A 16070-nucleotide genomic window follows, 5' to 3' on the forward strand; every position below is an offset into this window, starting at 1 on the left:
CGGGGCCGGGACCGAGCGCGGCCAGGCCACCGCAGGAGCCCGGTAATATCCGCCGGCCCGTCGGCGGTCGGACCTCGCAGTCCAGCGCGGCGCTGGGAAGTGATGACCACCGCCGGCTGCCTGACGCCAGCGGAAGTGCTAGCCCGGGGCCAGCCGGCTCGGAGGCGGTGCACCCAGGAAGGGGCGGGCACGGGGCGGGGCTACGGGCGGCCGCGGCTCGAGGGGGCGGGCAGGTGGGAGGGGCCTGAGACGGGGGCGGGGCCGGCGGCGGCGGGGCGGGGTTTGGCGGCAGTTGTTTTTACCCAGGCTCCGGTGCTTGGTGTTCAGCTGGGACTACGGGGCGTGGAGGCGTGAGCGGGGTCGCAGAGGGAAGCTCGCGGCCGGAGGGAGCAAGAGAGCCAGAGGGAAGCTGGGAGCGGGCGAGCGCGCTGGTGGTGGTCGGTGGCCGAGATGTCAGCGCAGTGCTGTGCGGGCCAGGTGAGCGCGGGGAGACCGATCGGGAGACTGGGCCAGGAGCCGAGGCACCACGGGCTTCCCTGGGTGCGCGTCCCAGCTGCGCCGCCGAAGTGGGGCGGGTGACCCTGCGCCGCCTGGGTGAGTGCCCCGGGCCGGAGCGCGGCGCTCAGCCGTCGGGGAAACCCTGTGGCGCGGCGCGCAGGCGCGACACGGGAAAGCCCTGGAGGCGACCCCGAGGTCTTCCCGGTCGGCCTTAGAAACTTCGCTTAGGGCAGGGCTCGGGCGGAGGATCCCCGCTGCTTCTGGAGCTCGTAGCCTCCTCGCCAGGGCACCAGTGTGTGGTGCTGAGCTCCGTAGGCTACCTGGCTCTGCCAACCCCATGAACCCAGGAGAAGACGTGCGTTTGGGCAGCCACTCCTTTTCCATGCCCTGAACGAAACTCGGGTCGTGTGGCCCAGGCGGATTGCGCTTGACATCTTGCAAGGTTCTAGAGCTTTGGCTCTCTTCCTTCGAGGATGTCTGGAAGACTGCTTTCCAAACGGCGGTGCTCAGGTCTGGGCGCAGGGAAGACTCAGCCCTGCTTCCTGAGTTTCCGAACCCAACCCTGGCTGGACACAAACGCGGCTGCCTGGGTAGAGCTCGAGCCTGCCCATCCCTCCTTTTCAGCTGAATTTGCCCAAGCCTGTTTTGTAACTCTCGCCTGTTAAACTCATGAGATCTTAAAGCACCTGTGTGCGCTTGGGATCGGCGTCTTCTACGGGTTAGTAGTGCATCTGGGCAGAATTAGTAGTGAGTTTTAACCTTTAACGCTGATTTCACTCCTTCCTGCAGAGTTAGAAAAAAAAAGTAGGTAAAGCCTTCCGGACTTCGCGCTCCCTCCTTCCTAGCCATGTTGAGTATCAGCATTTCTGTACGGAGTTTAGGGGTGCGTTTTCTCAAATAAGTCTTACTGGGGTGGGGTGGGGGGCATACCGGGCTGTTTTTGCTTCCTAATACAGTCAGCCTTGCGACAATCAGAGATCAGACCGTAACTGATGCAGGGGTTAAGCTGTGGGCTTTTGTAACCCGCCAATTATACTGGTAGATAATCCGTCCTCTTTCCAGTAGCCGTGTGAAGTTATCGCTTGGTGTTTGAGATCTAATACTGTACTTGGCATGCATTCAGGCTGGCCTTTTCAGAAATGAAATTGAGGTTTTTAATTTGAGGTGGAATGACTTGCCCTGAGTCAAGCAAGGCGACAGAGAGGATACTTAACACCTTCTCAGGGCTTTGGAGACCAAAGTGGACGCAAAAACGGTGTTCTCAGAATATTCCAAATCTCAAGAAAGCTTTGCAAATCGTTCATTGTTCTTTTGAGATCGTTCCAGTACGATGTGACACTTCATTATATAGTGATTACGGTACAGATATTTTGGGCACCTGTCCTCCAGTCCCTTGAAAGCCCCTTGAGGCTTTTTGTGGCTCCCAGCGGGTAATTTAGGGCTCTGAAAACTATTGCCAGTACTCACGTTGGTCTTGTAAAAGAATTATTAGTATGGTTGATATTTTGGCAGAGTCTCATGACTTGTTTCTAAAATCCCCCTCTCAGGACTTTGGAAAGAACCAAATCCTGGCTGTTCATCACAGGAGAGTTAACTTCTTCTTTCTTGGGACTGCTTGAGGCTTCACTGTGGCGGGTCTCAATGCAGGGAGGGGGTGATGCCACTATGATTTCATATGAATGGGGCTGCTAAGAAGTTTACATTTAAAAAACAGCGCCAAAGAAAATAAAAGATAAAAATAAGAAAATGAAAAACACAGCACCGTCAGAAGCTAAGTCTGTGAATCTTAAAAAAAAATTTTTTGAGCACCCGTACATTGTTTTTACTTATATGACTTCTGACATCAACATATTGGGCCCCGCCTCCCTCCCCCGCCACACACACACACACACCAGCCGATTCCCCAGCTCTCCACATAGTAACATGATGTACAACAATTCAGTACTGACACTACCTGGAGGTAGTATCCCATAGGTAAGGGGTCTCATCCCACAAAACTGCCCTACCCCCACCCCCTACACTCCAGTTGCCAATCACAAGTCTTCTGGGCCTCCCATACCTGGACAGAAAACCAAATAAATATTTCTGATTATATCACAATATCATAGCTACGTGCCAAGAGCTGTAGATATGTCAGTGAGTCGGAGAAACATCGTCTCTGCCCTCAGTGATTGGTCCAGCTGGGGGGAGTGGTGGGAGGGGGTGGCATTTCATAAGCATGTAAGCAATGAAACAGTCAGTACTGGTACTGTGACAGATCCTGGTGGCAGAGCGGCTTTGGATAGGTTTGTTGGGGAAGTCTGTCTGAGAAGATACCCTGGGAATTGAGACTGATAAAGGAGGAGAGGCACCCATGTCAGGGCCTGAGTAGGGAGACTTCCAGGGTATTCAAGAACAGAAGTGAGTCCAGGAGGCTGAAGTGTCATAGATGAGGTAGAGAGGCAGCCAGGGCCAGGTATGACCAGAGACTGTCAGCTACTGTTGACAGAGTTTGGATTTTATTTCTGTTACAGGGAGAAGCTGTTGGAGGATTTTTTGAGCAGGTGAGAACTGTGGCTTGATTTAAACTTAGAAGATCACTTTGGGTGCTGTGAAGACCTGACTATGTCAGGGACTAGCATGGAGGTAGGGAGAGCAGTCAGAGCTGTTCATTCAGTGAATGCTTTTAAACTGCCTCCTCCTGTGTGTGGGCAGTGTTCTAGCCCGGGAGTCCACAACCGCCCCAGGCCACGGACTCCCACGGTCCGTGGCCTGTAAGGAACCCAGCTGCACGGCAGGAGTTGAGTTGCGGCAGGGTTAGGGTTAGAGCCAGCGAATCGGCTGTATTTACAGCCGCTCCCCATCTCTGGCATTACCGCCTGAGCTCCGCCTCCTGTCAGATCAGTGGCAGCCTTAGATTCTCATAGGAGCGCAAGCCCTACTGTGAGCTGTACATGTGAGGGATCTAGATTTCGTGTTCCTTACGAGAATCTAATGCCTGATGATCTGGGGGGAACTGAGGTGGAGATGCTAGCTCTGGGGAGCGGCTGCAAATACAGATTATCATGAGCAGAGGTTTGACTGCACAGAGACCATGATAAATCAGTTGCTTACAGACTCATATCAAAGCCCTGTCAGTGAGTGGCAAGTGAAAACAAGCTCAGGGCTCCCACTGGTTCTACATTGTGGTGAGTTGTATAATTATTTTATTATATATTGTGATGTAATAATAATAGAAATAAAGTGCACAATAAGTGTAATGTGCTTGAACCATCCCGAGCTCCCTCCCTCCATCTCCCTCACCCTTCGTCTTCCACGAAACAGGTCCCTGGTGCCACAAAGGTTGGGGACCGCCGTTCTCCGCTTCAGCAGTGAACCAGAATGCTTCCTGATGGAGCTTGAATCCTGGCCATCTGCTGTTGCTGTAGGCCGAGGCGGAGGGAATGCGGTACCTCAGTTTAAGGCATATTAGTGCTTACGGTGGGATATCCTTTGCTTCTGGGCATGTTTTAGAGGTAGAGCTGGACTTTCACGTGAGTCAGAAGTGGGCTGTGGGATCGATAGAGATTCAGCTGAATGGATGATGGCGACTTACTGAGGTGAGGTAGGCGGCTTCAAGGGAGGAGGAGATGTGGCAAGGAAAACCCGTAGTTTTCTTCTGGCTTTGTTACATTTGAGATGCCTGTTATAAATTAAACATTTAAGTTGGGAGAAGTTTGAGGTTGGAGATAGAAATTTGGCATCAGAAACAATGTATAACCCAGAAAAGAGCCTGGGCTTTGGACGCAGGTCTGGGTTTGAATTGGGAAATCTGGACACTGAGGGCTGGTGTGACTGCACGTTACTTACCTTCAATCAACCTCAGTTTTCCTCGGCTGTTGAATGGGTATGATAATACCTCCTAGGGTTATTATGAGGATTACATGTGATAAAGTCTCTAGTACAGGATTTGGCATAGAGTTAGGAACCCCCAGAATCCTAGTGGCCATTACCCACCTCCACCTGGACAGTCTCCAGGTCATTTTATTTTTGTGTTGACCCCGATATACTTAGATTTTTGCTCAGGCTGTTGGCTAATGGATGCTAATGGAAGCAGAGGTCACAAGAAAAGAGTCACTCAACACCTGGGTACCCAGCACTGTGGTAAGGCCCCCCTGGGCACTGGGTGATGAACAAAGTGCGTCCCTGCTCTCCTGGAACTTAAGGGCTAGTTGGGGCTGGAAGTGTGGGGGAAGCTCACTACAGAAAATAACAAGATCCCCATCAGAGGTGAAGTAAGATGTGTAATTGGAAAATCTAGACACTTCTATCAAGGCAATTTGAATGTAAGGCTTGGCAGGGTTTATTCCAGGCAAGTAGAAGCATTAATGATAATAGTAACAATAGGTGAAGCTTATTTCATGTGCACAAGTGTGCTGTTTTTACCTATATCACTCATTCTTCACAGCAACCCTATGGGGTCTGGGAATGTTCTAATTGGCCTCCTCTTGCAGGTGAGGCAACTGAAGTGCAGAGAGAGAAATTAACTTGACTGTTTACATGATGGTGGAGCCAGGCCTTCAACACTGGCCCACCTGACTCGAGTTGGAGCTCTTAACAAGGAGACTGGTATTCCTTATTATTCTAAATACAGTGTGAATAAATCAGGAGGAACTGTTGCTCATTGTTGTTGTTTATAAGGGCCCTAAGGCAGTTTTGAATACATAGCTATAAGGCTGTCTTGGTAGATATTGGTGGTTGCCATGAGTTACCAGTGGGAGAGGTTTAGCTTCTTCCTCACAACCTGGTCCGGGTTATAAAGAGAGCAAGTCTCAGATCAAATTCTGTCACTTGTGCAGATATTTACTGGCAGGCAGGCACAGGACAGTTACACAGCCTGATCTGCAGCTTCATGAAGTTCCAGCTCTTTGCCCTTGGTGCACTGACACGCAACTTGCATGTTCACTGAGGCAGATGTGACAACCTTCTAGAAGGAAGAACTTGACCAAGACTGCGGAAGCACAGGACTTCATGGATGGATCAAGCCCACAGTGCCACTGTCAGGCATAAGACTCACTCTGTCCTTGTAGTCAGTTCATATAAGGGCAGGAATGCCCAGGCCAAGGTATCTCCAGCCAGATCTTATTACTTGATTCCTGAGATTTTCCCCAATGAAAATCTATTTCTACTATCTGTTATGTGAATTGACAAAGCCACAGAATGCCAGCAGGGACTCTCCATTGTCAAAGATAAATAAATCTGGACGTTAGTTAAAGCAGTGAAAACAGATTTTATTCAGTATTTCACTGACAGAAAGAGCCTGAGCTCCATCTTGATTTGCACAGGTGACCGGAAGTTTTAAAGGGAGGCTGAGGGAATAGGGAGGAGTGAGTTAGGGAAGTGAGACGCTACAAAGGTTTGTTTGCGGGATTACGGGTGATGAGTGATGAGGACAGCAGGTTCTGCCAGTTGGCAGGTTAGAGTCTGTCCTTCCACCGAGACTGGGAGATGGGCCCTATCCTTCCTGATGGTTACATGTCAAAGGAATAGTATTTCGGTCCTTGAGAAAGACACTGTAGAGTTGTAGAAAATGTGTCTATCTGTCCCTGTCCTCAGGGACAGAGGAAGGATTCACAGTTGTAAGCCCTATTTAGTAAATGCTCTTAAGAAAGGGAGCTCAGGGCCTCCCTTAGGTGCTGGCTAGAACAAACAGAAAATTTCTTTTTACAGCCCTGAACTTTTCCAGACAAGAACTCAAAAAGGCAAAAGGCAGCTGGGTCATCCCAGGGCTGCAGCCTCAGGCTACTAGAAGCCATGTTAAAGTTTGGTCAAGTCCTTCATGCAGGGGTTTGGGCAGAGTTGCTGTGTATTGAGAGTTCTTGCAGTTTTCACCATTTCTCATCATTATGCTGGTTAGCAAAACTTGGGGTCGTTGGAGTTAGAAGTAGCTGAAGCCCATGCAGGAGGCTTTTAGAGGTTGGCCTCTGTTAAGTGTCAGCTGGAATGGGTCTTCCTCATCAGGGCATCTGATCACCTCTAGATTTTAGCTTAAAACAGATACACACACAAAACACACAATCCATGAAGACGTCTTTAAAAGGTAAATTACATACTACATACAAGTACTGATTTCCCTGAGATGTCCTTCTTTCCCTTCTCTGTAAAACCCAAATCTCTGCTTTTAAGAACAAGCTCAAGAAGCATTTTCCTTAGAAATGACCTTCCCCATGCTTTGAGAGTTTTCTCAGAACTTGCACCTAAAACCTGTCCACACCACCTAGTACGCGGTTATCTGATGCATTGGAGTTGTTTCCTGGTTACTGCATGGGTGCATTTCCTCTCTCCTCCTAGACAGAGTAGGTACCATGACCTAGCTGAACCCCCTCTTGTGTGCTTTTGGTTACAAATTTTTTTCCCTGCAGCTCTCTGTTGATAGTGATTGGAAATGTTAGGTCCTCATTTTATCACGTATTGCTTCCACCCTTGGAAGAGGTCCAGGCACAAAAGTTTGTTCTTTCCATGACTGATGTTTTTTTGAACAGTTTGGGGTATTTGTGAAATATATATCATCACCTAAAGAGAACCATATTTTGATATTTTGTAACAGTCACTTGCATTTAACATAGATGATTTTACTTTGCAGAGTTGGGATTATGTTGTAGGTGCTATGTTGGATTCAACTCTTTACTGAATTACAGGGTGACTAAGCAAGTTTTTCAAGTGTACCAGCCACTCATTTGCAGCCATGTTTTCTGGGCTAATACCCAGAAAATAGTGTAGTCCTCTACCTTCAATCATGGCAATTTTTTGAGAGGTATTAAGTAAACATAAATGTGTGAAAGTCAGTTAATAGGCTTATTATTAATGAGTGTGTGTGTGCGCGCGCGCGTTTCAGTTCCCAGAAGACTAAAAATAACGAAGAAAATCCCAGCTACACCCCCTTTAGATGCCATTGACAATATAGTTCAACCATTTTCAACGTCTTTAACTTTGGTCTTTTTCTTTACAGTCACTTATGTGATACATCTGTCTAGGTGGTGTTTGAGTCTCTGTTTTCTCATTGTATGAAGGTGCTCTGCTTCAGCTGCATTAAATTTGAGTCCTGTGGTTATCACTAGTATTGGCAGTTTTATTTTTCTATTCATTTTATAAAACGCAGGCAAGTTGCAATAATGTGGCCACATCGTTGCTCTGCCATACTGACAAAGGTGGTGATTGTGCTGATGTTGAACTGTTGCTGATACAGAGAGTGGTTTGGAGATGACTCTGTGTAGTTTAGCCAAGTTCACATTGGAAAGATAAGTGTGTCACTGACCTTGAACAGTGAAGAAAGTGAAGGTTGTCATTGTAGGTGGAGAGTCAGCATGAAGGTTGCCCATTCAGATTTGTTTTCTTGGGTGGCTTTATAGCTGACCTGGGCCAGCTGACAAATAGCTTTGGGCTGCGGCAAGTCTGAATGGGATTGCTTTCCTGGGAGGGCCAATCTGTAGGGAGTAGAGGGCAGCCTCCGACTCACCTCTCTGCTAATGCGATAAAAGGTAACACCCCCTTGCCCAGTGCTTGCTTCCCACCCCAGTTTTCTTTATGAATATTGCCTGTAGATTTCCCAGAGATATTGAATATCCGGGAGTGAGTTAACTGTGAGACTCAGCAGCTTACTTTTCAGTTTCTCAGGTGTTTTAATGTAAATCGCCATTTAGAAGCCTTAAAAAGGACAGAGCAATAACGATGGCATCGTCTACTTATATTTCAGAGCAGGACGAGCAGTACGTGGGCTGTTCATCTATGGTAATTTGACATTAGAAAGGAAGTCCTTGTGTAACGCTGTTTGTCTGCAGAACTAGCCATTGGACATGATTCCTTTTTTTTTTCTCTTTAGGGGATGTTTTAAAAGAAGGAAAAATCAAGAATAGATATTCAAGGTAAAAATTTGAATCGTTGGAGTCTTTAAGTCCCAGGACATCTCTGTAAATTTTTTCTCCCTGAAGCCAGAAAGAATCTTACTAAAGAGAACAAATATTTCAGTCTGGGAATGTGGGTTTTCATTTTAAAATACACAGGAGGGGGCAGAGAAAGAAAGTTAAGTGCTATAAACCAAGAGGAATAGAAAAAAAAACTTATTAAGATTGATCTAAATTCAACTAATAATTTGAAACAAGAACATAATATTTTAACAAAAAAGAGTATATTTAACAGAAGGTTGCTAGTTTTCTATAAGCAAGGGAGAGATTAACATAAATATCAATTATTAGAAAGAAATATACAGTTTTTTTTTTAGGTTAAGTGTCCACAATATGGTCCTGGTATAAATGTAAAATTACCAACTCGCCTTTATAAATTTTGGCATAATAATTTAGTACGTTAGTATGGGACACGATTCCATTTTATCCTTTGACTAAGCTGCTTCCTGTATCTTTAATTATAATGGTAATTATAGATAAAGATCTTGTGTTCTTTCAGTATCCAGAGTCAAGCAGCATTGTTGGTGAATTGTTATTACATATTGCTGTTGTTAGTTGAATTTACTATTGAGATTGGATGCTGAGAGCAATATGGATCAAGTTACTCATCTAAACCACCTCGATTTTCCCAAACGATCAGGTCTTTCAAGTAGTCCAAAGTGAACCTTTGCAACCCTGTTAAAATCAATTTTAAAACATTTCCAGTGGGGCATCCTCTTATTTTCTAGCTTGTGTATTAATGATATTTTAGAAGATTTTAGAACATAACCTGGGAGTCAGTGTAGTGTGTGTGTAGGAAATTCAAAGTGGATTGGTTTGATTATATAAAACATCTGTTTGAATTTTGAAGGAAACAGGACTTTATTTTTGGCTTTTCTTCTGTAGTTTGCCCTGTGAGATTAAAGTTGAGCTGATGTTTAAGGAAAGCAGCTGTTATGGAAAAACTTAGGGTAGGTTTTTTTTTTTTTATCACAGAATAAATTTTGAAAGGATTTGTGGGTTTGAAGCAAGGTTACAGTATATAGTGAATAGACAGCATTTTCCCCCTCATGAAAACTGTCTAGTCAAAACAAAAGTAGGAAAAACACATATACACAACCTCTTAAATCTTATTTATGCAAAGATAACTAGGAGAGTTGGAAAATCAGGCTAATGTATGTTTAAGTATCATTTTCTATAAACTGGCCAACTGTTCTTTGAAACAAAGCCCGGGAGGTCTTTATGGGATTTATTTTCCAGTGTTTTGTTTCTTGCGTTGTATCTCAGTAATTTAACAGAGGGCTGAGTCGCCTAATGCTCTGATCCTTAGCGTGTGTGGTTCACCAGAACTAGGGAAGAGTTCAGTCTTTTGTTCCAGACTCCCTGCTCATTGATCTCCTCTGGTGGCGTTCTCAGAAACAATGACAGTATTTTGTAACCATAGTAATGAAACCGTTCTCTGTAATAAGACGCTCTGTTATTATGAATTTTCTCCGGCTTTGGTAGCATTTTCCTAAGAACCCTAGGACGTTGTTGACTTATTTGCTATTTGAAAAAAATAAAAGCTAACAATCCCAGAAGCTATATGTCAATCGATAAATATTCATTGGGTACCTAGCATAATATAAATCAGTAGGCCAACATTCATGCTTAGGAGCAACTGATGAATTGATGCTGGCTGTACTTGAGTATAATATTTCTCCTGGAGCAAAACATTGTGCAGACTTGATGGAGGTTTGTGTATCTCAGCTTTAGAACTTTTTTGCCTGGGAAAGGGAAGGCAGCAGGGGGGTCCCTTGGGAGAGATGAGCCTACCCAGAGGAGCATGTAAAGAGCTGGGTCCCCTGGAATGAGTTCTAGGGGTTCCATGCAGCCCTGTGGTCACACACAGATGTCTGTGTGCATTCTGAACACTTTTCCTAGAAGAGGGTCCTTAGCATTTCTCAGCTTCTGAAAAGCATCTTCTGACCTGGGAAAAACCAGATGTAGCCTGAAAATGGAAAGACCAACAATGGAGACATCTCCATTTAAAAGGCAGACACCCCCTATAGCAAATAGGGAAAAGAAAATTAGGTGAGAATTAAGTGAGGGTACCCCCTGCCTGGAGGGGAAAGAGCCTGGGGGGTCTCAAGGAGTGGGGGAAGCTGTTGGCTTTGTCAGTAATGAGCACTTCTTACTAACCTAGAAGTTAGTGAGAGGGAAACTAAGAATCCTGGAGTGGGGAGTTTGGCAGCCTTGGTTTCCAGGAAGTGGGAGCTACAGTGCTATAAGTTGGGGAATACTGGGGAGCTGAGGAACTGAAACCAGGGAGGGTAGCTTATTATCTTTTAAGACCTGTGTTAATGAAGGGGAAGACCAGTCGCTAGTGGGAGATCTGGGGTTACAGTGGAATGTGGTTTGAAGTTAATTTTAGGGAGGCATCTGAACAGGTTACCAAGATGAAGGAGGAGCAGGTTATAGCTTGAGCAAATTTGAAGCTGGCCCTTGATGGATGGTAAGAGGCTTGGACACTTCCTGTTCCCAAATTGCAGGATGCTGAAGCTCATGTACTCTTAAGTTCTCCTGTAACCTGCCAAAATTTAGTGTAGAGGTGACCCCATCCCCTTGATTTTTCTTTTCCTTCTCCTTCAACGCTGCCCATTCCGCCCCCCCCCCACCCCCCAGTTTAAGTTTGTTGAATCTAATCTATGGGGATTTTATTTTTCTTTGAAAAATTCTGGAGAGGCAAGTCTAGTTCTGGAGAGATCCAAGGTGGGGTTTGTGTGGTGATTGATGCATTGATCCTTTTATAAAATGATCCTTTTTATCTCTGATAATGCTCTTTGTCTTCAAGTCTTTGATAGCCATATTACCCTTTTAACTTTCAACTCATCTGTGTCTTATATTTAAAAATGTCTCTTATAAACAACATGCAATTGGGACGTGCTTTTTGATCCCTTCTGACAATCTCAGCCTTTTAATTGGATGTTTAGATCATTTACATTTAATGTAATTATTCATGCTTGAACTTTAGGCTATATATTGTTGGTCATTTCCATTTCCCCTTCTGTTCTTTGTTCTTTCTTACCTTTTGGGGAGAGGGGATAGGATGGGCATTAAATATTTTTCAGTATTCTATCTTCTTTATTGCCTTTTTATTCCTTAAAATTTTATAAAGATTATAGTATGTATTATAGCATCTTAAAGAAAGGATAAGAGTGGGTCAGTTTACTAGACACTGATTCAATCTTTTTAGCAAATGACTAAGTAACAAACAGTATTTTCTGCTTTATAAAAACAATGTATAGTTATCATAGAAAATTTGGGAAATATAGAAAAGTATAAAGAAGAAAATGATTGTCATTTACAATCCCAGAGAGAACAAACCTTTGTTAGTATTTTGTTTTATTTCATTCCAGTTTTAAATTAGACCGGGAATTCCTTGGTTGTCCAGTGGTTAGGACTCTGCCCTCTCATTGCTGGCGGCCTGGGTTCAGTCCTTGGTCAGGGAACTAAAAATCCCACAAGCCGTGCAGCCTAAATAAATAAATAAATAAATAAATAAATAAATAAAATGTTAGATCATGCTTTATGTACTGTTTTATTTTATTTATTTTTTAAATTAATTTATTTATTGGTTGTGTTGGGTTTTCATTGCTGCTCACCAGCTTTCTCTAGTTGTGGAGAGCAGGGGCTACTCTTTCTTGTGGTGTGCAGCCTTCTCAATTGAGGTGGCTTCTCTTGTTGCGGAGCACTGGCTCTAGGTGTGCTAGCTTCAGTAGTTGTGGCACATGGGCTCAACAGCTATGGCTCGCGGGCTCTAGAGCGCAGGCTCAGTAGTTGTGGCACACGGGCTTAGTTGCTCAGAGGCATGTGGGACCTTCCTGGACCAGGGATTGAACTCATGTCCCCTGCATTGGCAGGCGGATTCTAAACCACTGCGCCACCAGGCAAGTCCCTATGTACTGTTTTATGTCCTAACTTATTTTCATACAACATTATGGACACTTCCACATAGCATAAGAATGAGAACATTTTAATGGCAATATCACATTTAATTGATCATGTCAACATTTATTTCACTGTTTACCCTTTATTAAATGTTTAGTGTGTTTAAAAAAGAACTTTCAAGTAACTCTTATGTAATCTTTTTTTTTTTTTAGCCCCATGCCTCTTACTTTAGGTTAGAGCCCTGGAAATGCTCCTTCTATAACACAATATGAATATGCATTCCTAAAAATCACACTAATCAAAATGGAATAGTAAAAACCACAGGCCTTGTGGGAAAAATGGGGTTGGAGCAAGCATCGAAAGTTTTGTCAGTGACACATTAAAAAAAAAAGGAACCTGGTAAAAAATGATATTACAGTTTTACCAATGTTAAATGGTTAAGAGATATATAAATACTATGAAAATTTGGTCCTTGATCTTGAAAAAGACCTGAAATTTGCTTGTGGAAGCAGGTGTTAGAAAAATTGCAGCTTGTGAATTGTTGTGAAGTGTGGTGGATGGAGGGTTATCTGCAATTGGGTGGAAAGTTGTAACACCAGATGTGCTTTGGAGTGACTCATAACGAGTGTACATGTCATATATTCTATGCAGCTCAGTTGAGCTGGGCACAGTGTTCTGCCTTCAGTATATGTTTCTCACGGACAAAATTGTGCGTCCTGTTATGTAGTTCCCTAACATGGGAGGGGAGGAAAAAGTTTTCTTTGATCCTCTTAGGGTCTCTGGCCGGATCTGAAAATTAAACTGACAAAGACGGATTAACAGGAGGAAAACACATGTATTTAATATAAATTTCATGTGACATGGGAGCCCTCATAAGCAAATGAAGACCCCCAAAAATAGTGAAACCTACTTTTATATTAAGACTGAACCAAGAGAGGCAATTGTTGAAAAATGACTAAACTATGTAGGGAGGTGAAAGGAAGATAAAAATGATTCTAACAGGGTCTCTTTGTATAGGATTCTCTCCATCTCAACTTCTTGTCCTTGATAAGAATGTCTTCCTTCTAGTACAGGGAGGGCACCTCTCGTGGCAATTTCATCTCCTGCTTTCAGGAAGAAACATGAAGGTCAGAGTGCCCTTTTTGCACCTGTTGTTTCTCAGGTGCCTTAACTCAAACTAATAACTTTGGCAAAGTGGCATATTCTGGGGGAGATGTTCTATACCCCTTCCATATCAGTCTTGTTGGAACAAATTTGTATTCTCAGAGCAACTATAAAATGCATAGCTCAGAAGCCCTGGATGAGGCAGACCTCCTTCAGAAAGGCCAGCCAATTCACATGCCTGTTAGCTGTGTGAGGGAGGAGCTGGTCCCCCTGCCTCTCTTTGGACCAACTCCCAGAAAGCTGGTGCTGGAAGTGGCTAGGAGGGTCTTCTGTTCCTCCTACCCAATTGTGCTCAGATTTCTTGTACTACAGTAAGCGGACAACTTCAGAGACAGGAACTTCCTATCTTCGGAAACAGCTCTACTTCATTTTAGGAAGCTCTGGTTGAATTCCTCTTCCTGCCAGCCTCTCCAGGCTTAAATGACTTGTCGGCCCAGATCTTGGAGAGAGTTGCAGTGGTTTTGTAGAGTAGAAGAGGCAGCGTTGAAGGTGGGAGTGGGCTCTGGCTCCTGGGGTGTAGAGGACCACAGTTGGGTTGATGCAGCTGCTCCTGGTTATGATAACCCTCACTGTCTACCCAAACCTTAAACTGAAAATTGGGACATGCTGACAAAGGGGAATTGTACCTCTGGGCATGAGAAGTTTCAGTCAGAAGCCAAATTACTGGAACTTCTAGCACACCCACATAGTTTGTAAGGATAATGGTCAGGCAGTTTGAAATTAGAACCATCTTGGGAAGTTTTTGGTTGGCAGCAAGCTAGAGAAAGTCTCACTGCTGACCGTGAGATTTCTGATGTGAGTGATGCCTGTCAATCCTTTAGTGGGTTACCATTCTCAGATACCTTGTTAGTGACAGAGTTATCTTCTGGAGCTAGAAGAATCCTTAAGGGAGTGGCATGTCCATCCTTTCATGTTATTGAAGAAGAGACAGGCCCCCAGAGCTCAGGCCTTCTTCCAAGTTCACATAGCTAATCAGTGCGCAGCAGAGATTGCCACCCTGGTCTGCTACCCTGGCCTTTGCTGTGCCCCAGTGGCCTGTACACAGTGGACATTTGGTAAATGACAAGAGAGAGAATGCGTGGGTGTTGGGCTTTTTCTGAAGACATCTGTCTTTGCAGAGCAGTTCAACAAAGAGCTCATGGCTACAGATTTTAAACATGATCTTATAGTTGAAATCTCACGTGGGTATTTATTTATTTATTTTTAAATTTATTTATTTATTTTTACACTGTATTTTGCTGCAGTAAAATCAGTTTAAACCTTTTGTCCTCTCTCTTAAGCTCCCAAGCAATTGTTTGATTTTTTTCCCCCCAGGAAGTTCTGCTTCATCTGTGGATCATGGGCTTTAACAGAAAGCAGTTTTTAAGAATGTGCTTTGTTATTTCTTACCAAGTTGCGATGTAGTTTATGAAAGTTGCAGGTTGCTGAGTAAGGGGTATCAGGCCATTTAGATTGAGCTGGTTAACCAATGAGGCGCTCTATGCAAATTGTTATACCCAGCAGTGGCTTCTGGCTGCAGGCTTTGAAAAGCATGAAGCAGTAAATTATTTCCTTATGATGGGGGGAGGAGAGGGATGCAAGTTGTCATGGGATTGTATTTTCTTGGAAGCTAGAGGTCCAGCAAAGCTGAGTCTCTGACTTCATTTTCCTGCTGTGGAGTGGCAGAAAGAAAGCAGGGCACAGAGTGCTGAAAGAGGCTGATGCTTAACCCATTTGCCCTTCATTGTGAGTCTGACTGTATTTGCAGATTTTAGAGAGGTGCCCCTCTTCTCTTCCACTCACTACTGTCCTTCCATTGCCCCTTCTTGATCTTTCTAAGACTTTGAGAGTGATAAAAGATGCTTGAGGTACTATAAGCAAAATAGGAAGCTCCTGATCAAAAAAATATCTATTCTATAAGGCTATTATTAGAAGAGTTAAAGGAAAAGCTATAACTGATTGAGTTGTGGCATTTGGGAGGAATGATTTTAACTAGTGGGTCCCCGGGGCAGTTCTATTGGTATTTTGGGTGAAGCAGTTCTTTCTCTTGAGGGAGTCCTGCGTATCCTTGATAACATTAAGATTTAGTGCCTAAGTCAATCAGGTGTCAGTAGCACTTACCAGTTTTTGTGAAAACACTGCCTCCACCTTTATAAGCAAGAGCCCACAAGGCCACAGAGGGATGGGATGGTGCTGCCCAGATAAGCACCACTCAGTGGTTTGGCCTTGATAATTTTTTCATATAGTTTAGAACTGCAAAATGGACTGAATCCAGTAGTGCATATAGAGATGAAAAAGGACACGGATAAGCAAAGTAGATGATTCTACCACAGCACCACCTTGACTTATATAACATGCATTCAAAATGACATACAGATGGTATTTTGGATATAGTTTACTTTAAATGTTGCTCAGAAGTGTCATATTAAGATTGAGTGCTTAAGCTAAGCTAGTTAAAGTTATGTGTTTGATAGGGAAAGGAAAAGCATGCTTTATGGTGAGAGAATTCATTTAGCTATATTTCCAGTGTGCATTTTGTAAGCTGTTTTGTGGCTAGTCTAGAGGCAGTTCAGTTGAGTAGTTAAGAGCCAATTCTGGTGG

At 44.2% G+C, this 16070-nt stretch overlaps 1 protein-coding gene across 2 annotated transcripts in view; it reads left to right on the forward strand.

Moving 5' to 3' along the window:
• Positions 1 to 309: 309 nt before the first annotated feature.
• The window catches only part of SERINC5 (serine incorporator 5), an 86905-nt gene continuing 71144 nt past the window's right edge, over positions 310 to 16070 (forward strand). For both annotated transcript variants that reach the window (XM_057740358.1, XM_057740365.1), the window contains exon 1: positions 310 to 477. In XM_057740358.1, the coding sequence (XP_057596341.1) occupies positions 451 to 477 (27 nt within the window). In that variant the 5' untranslated portion in view covers positions 310 to 450. The remainder of the gene's footprint in view (positions 478 to 16070) is intronic.

This window comes from Hippopotamus amphibius, chromosome 1 (genome assembly GCF_030028045.1).
Source record: "Hippopotamus amphibius kiboko isolate mHipAmp2 chromosome 1, mHipAmp2.hap2, whole genome shotgun sequence".
Taxonomy (NCBI): domain Eukaryota; kingdom Metazoa; phylum Chordata; class Mammalia; order Artiodactyla; family Hippopotamidae; genus Hippopotamus; species Hippopotamus amphibius.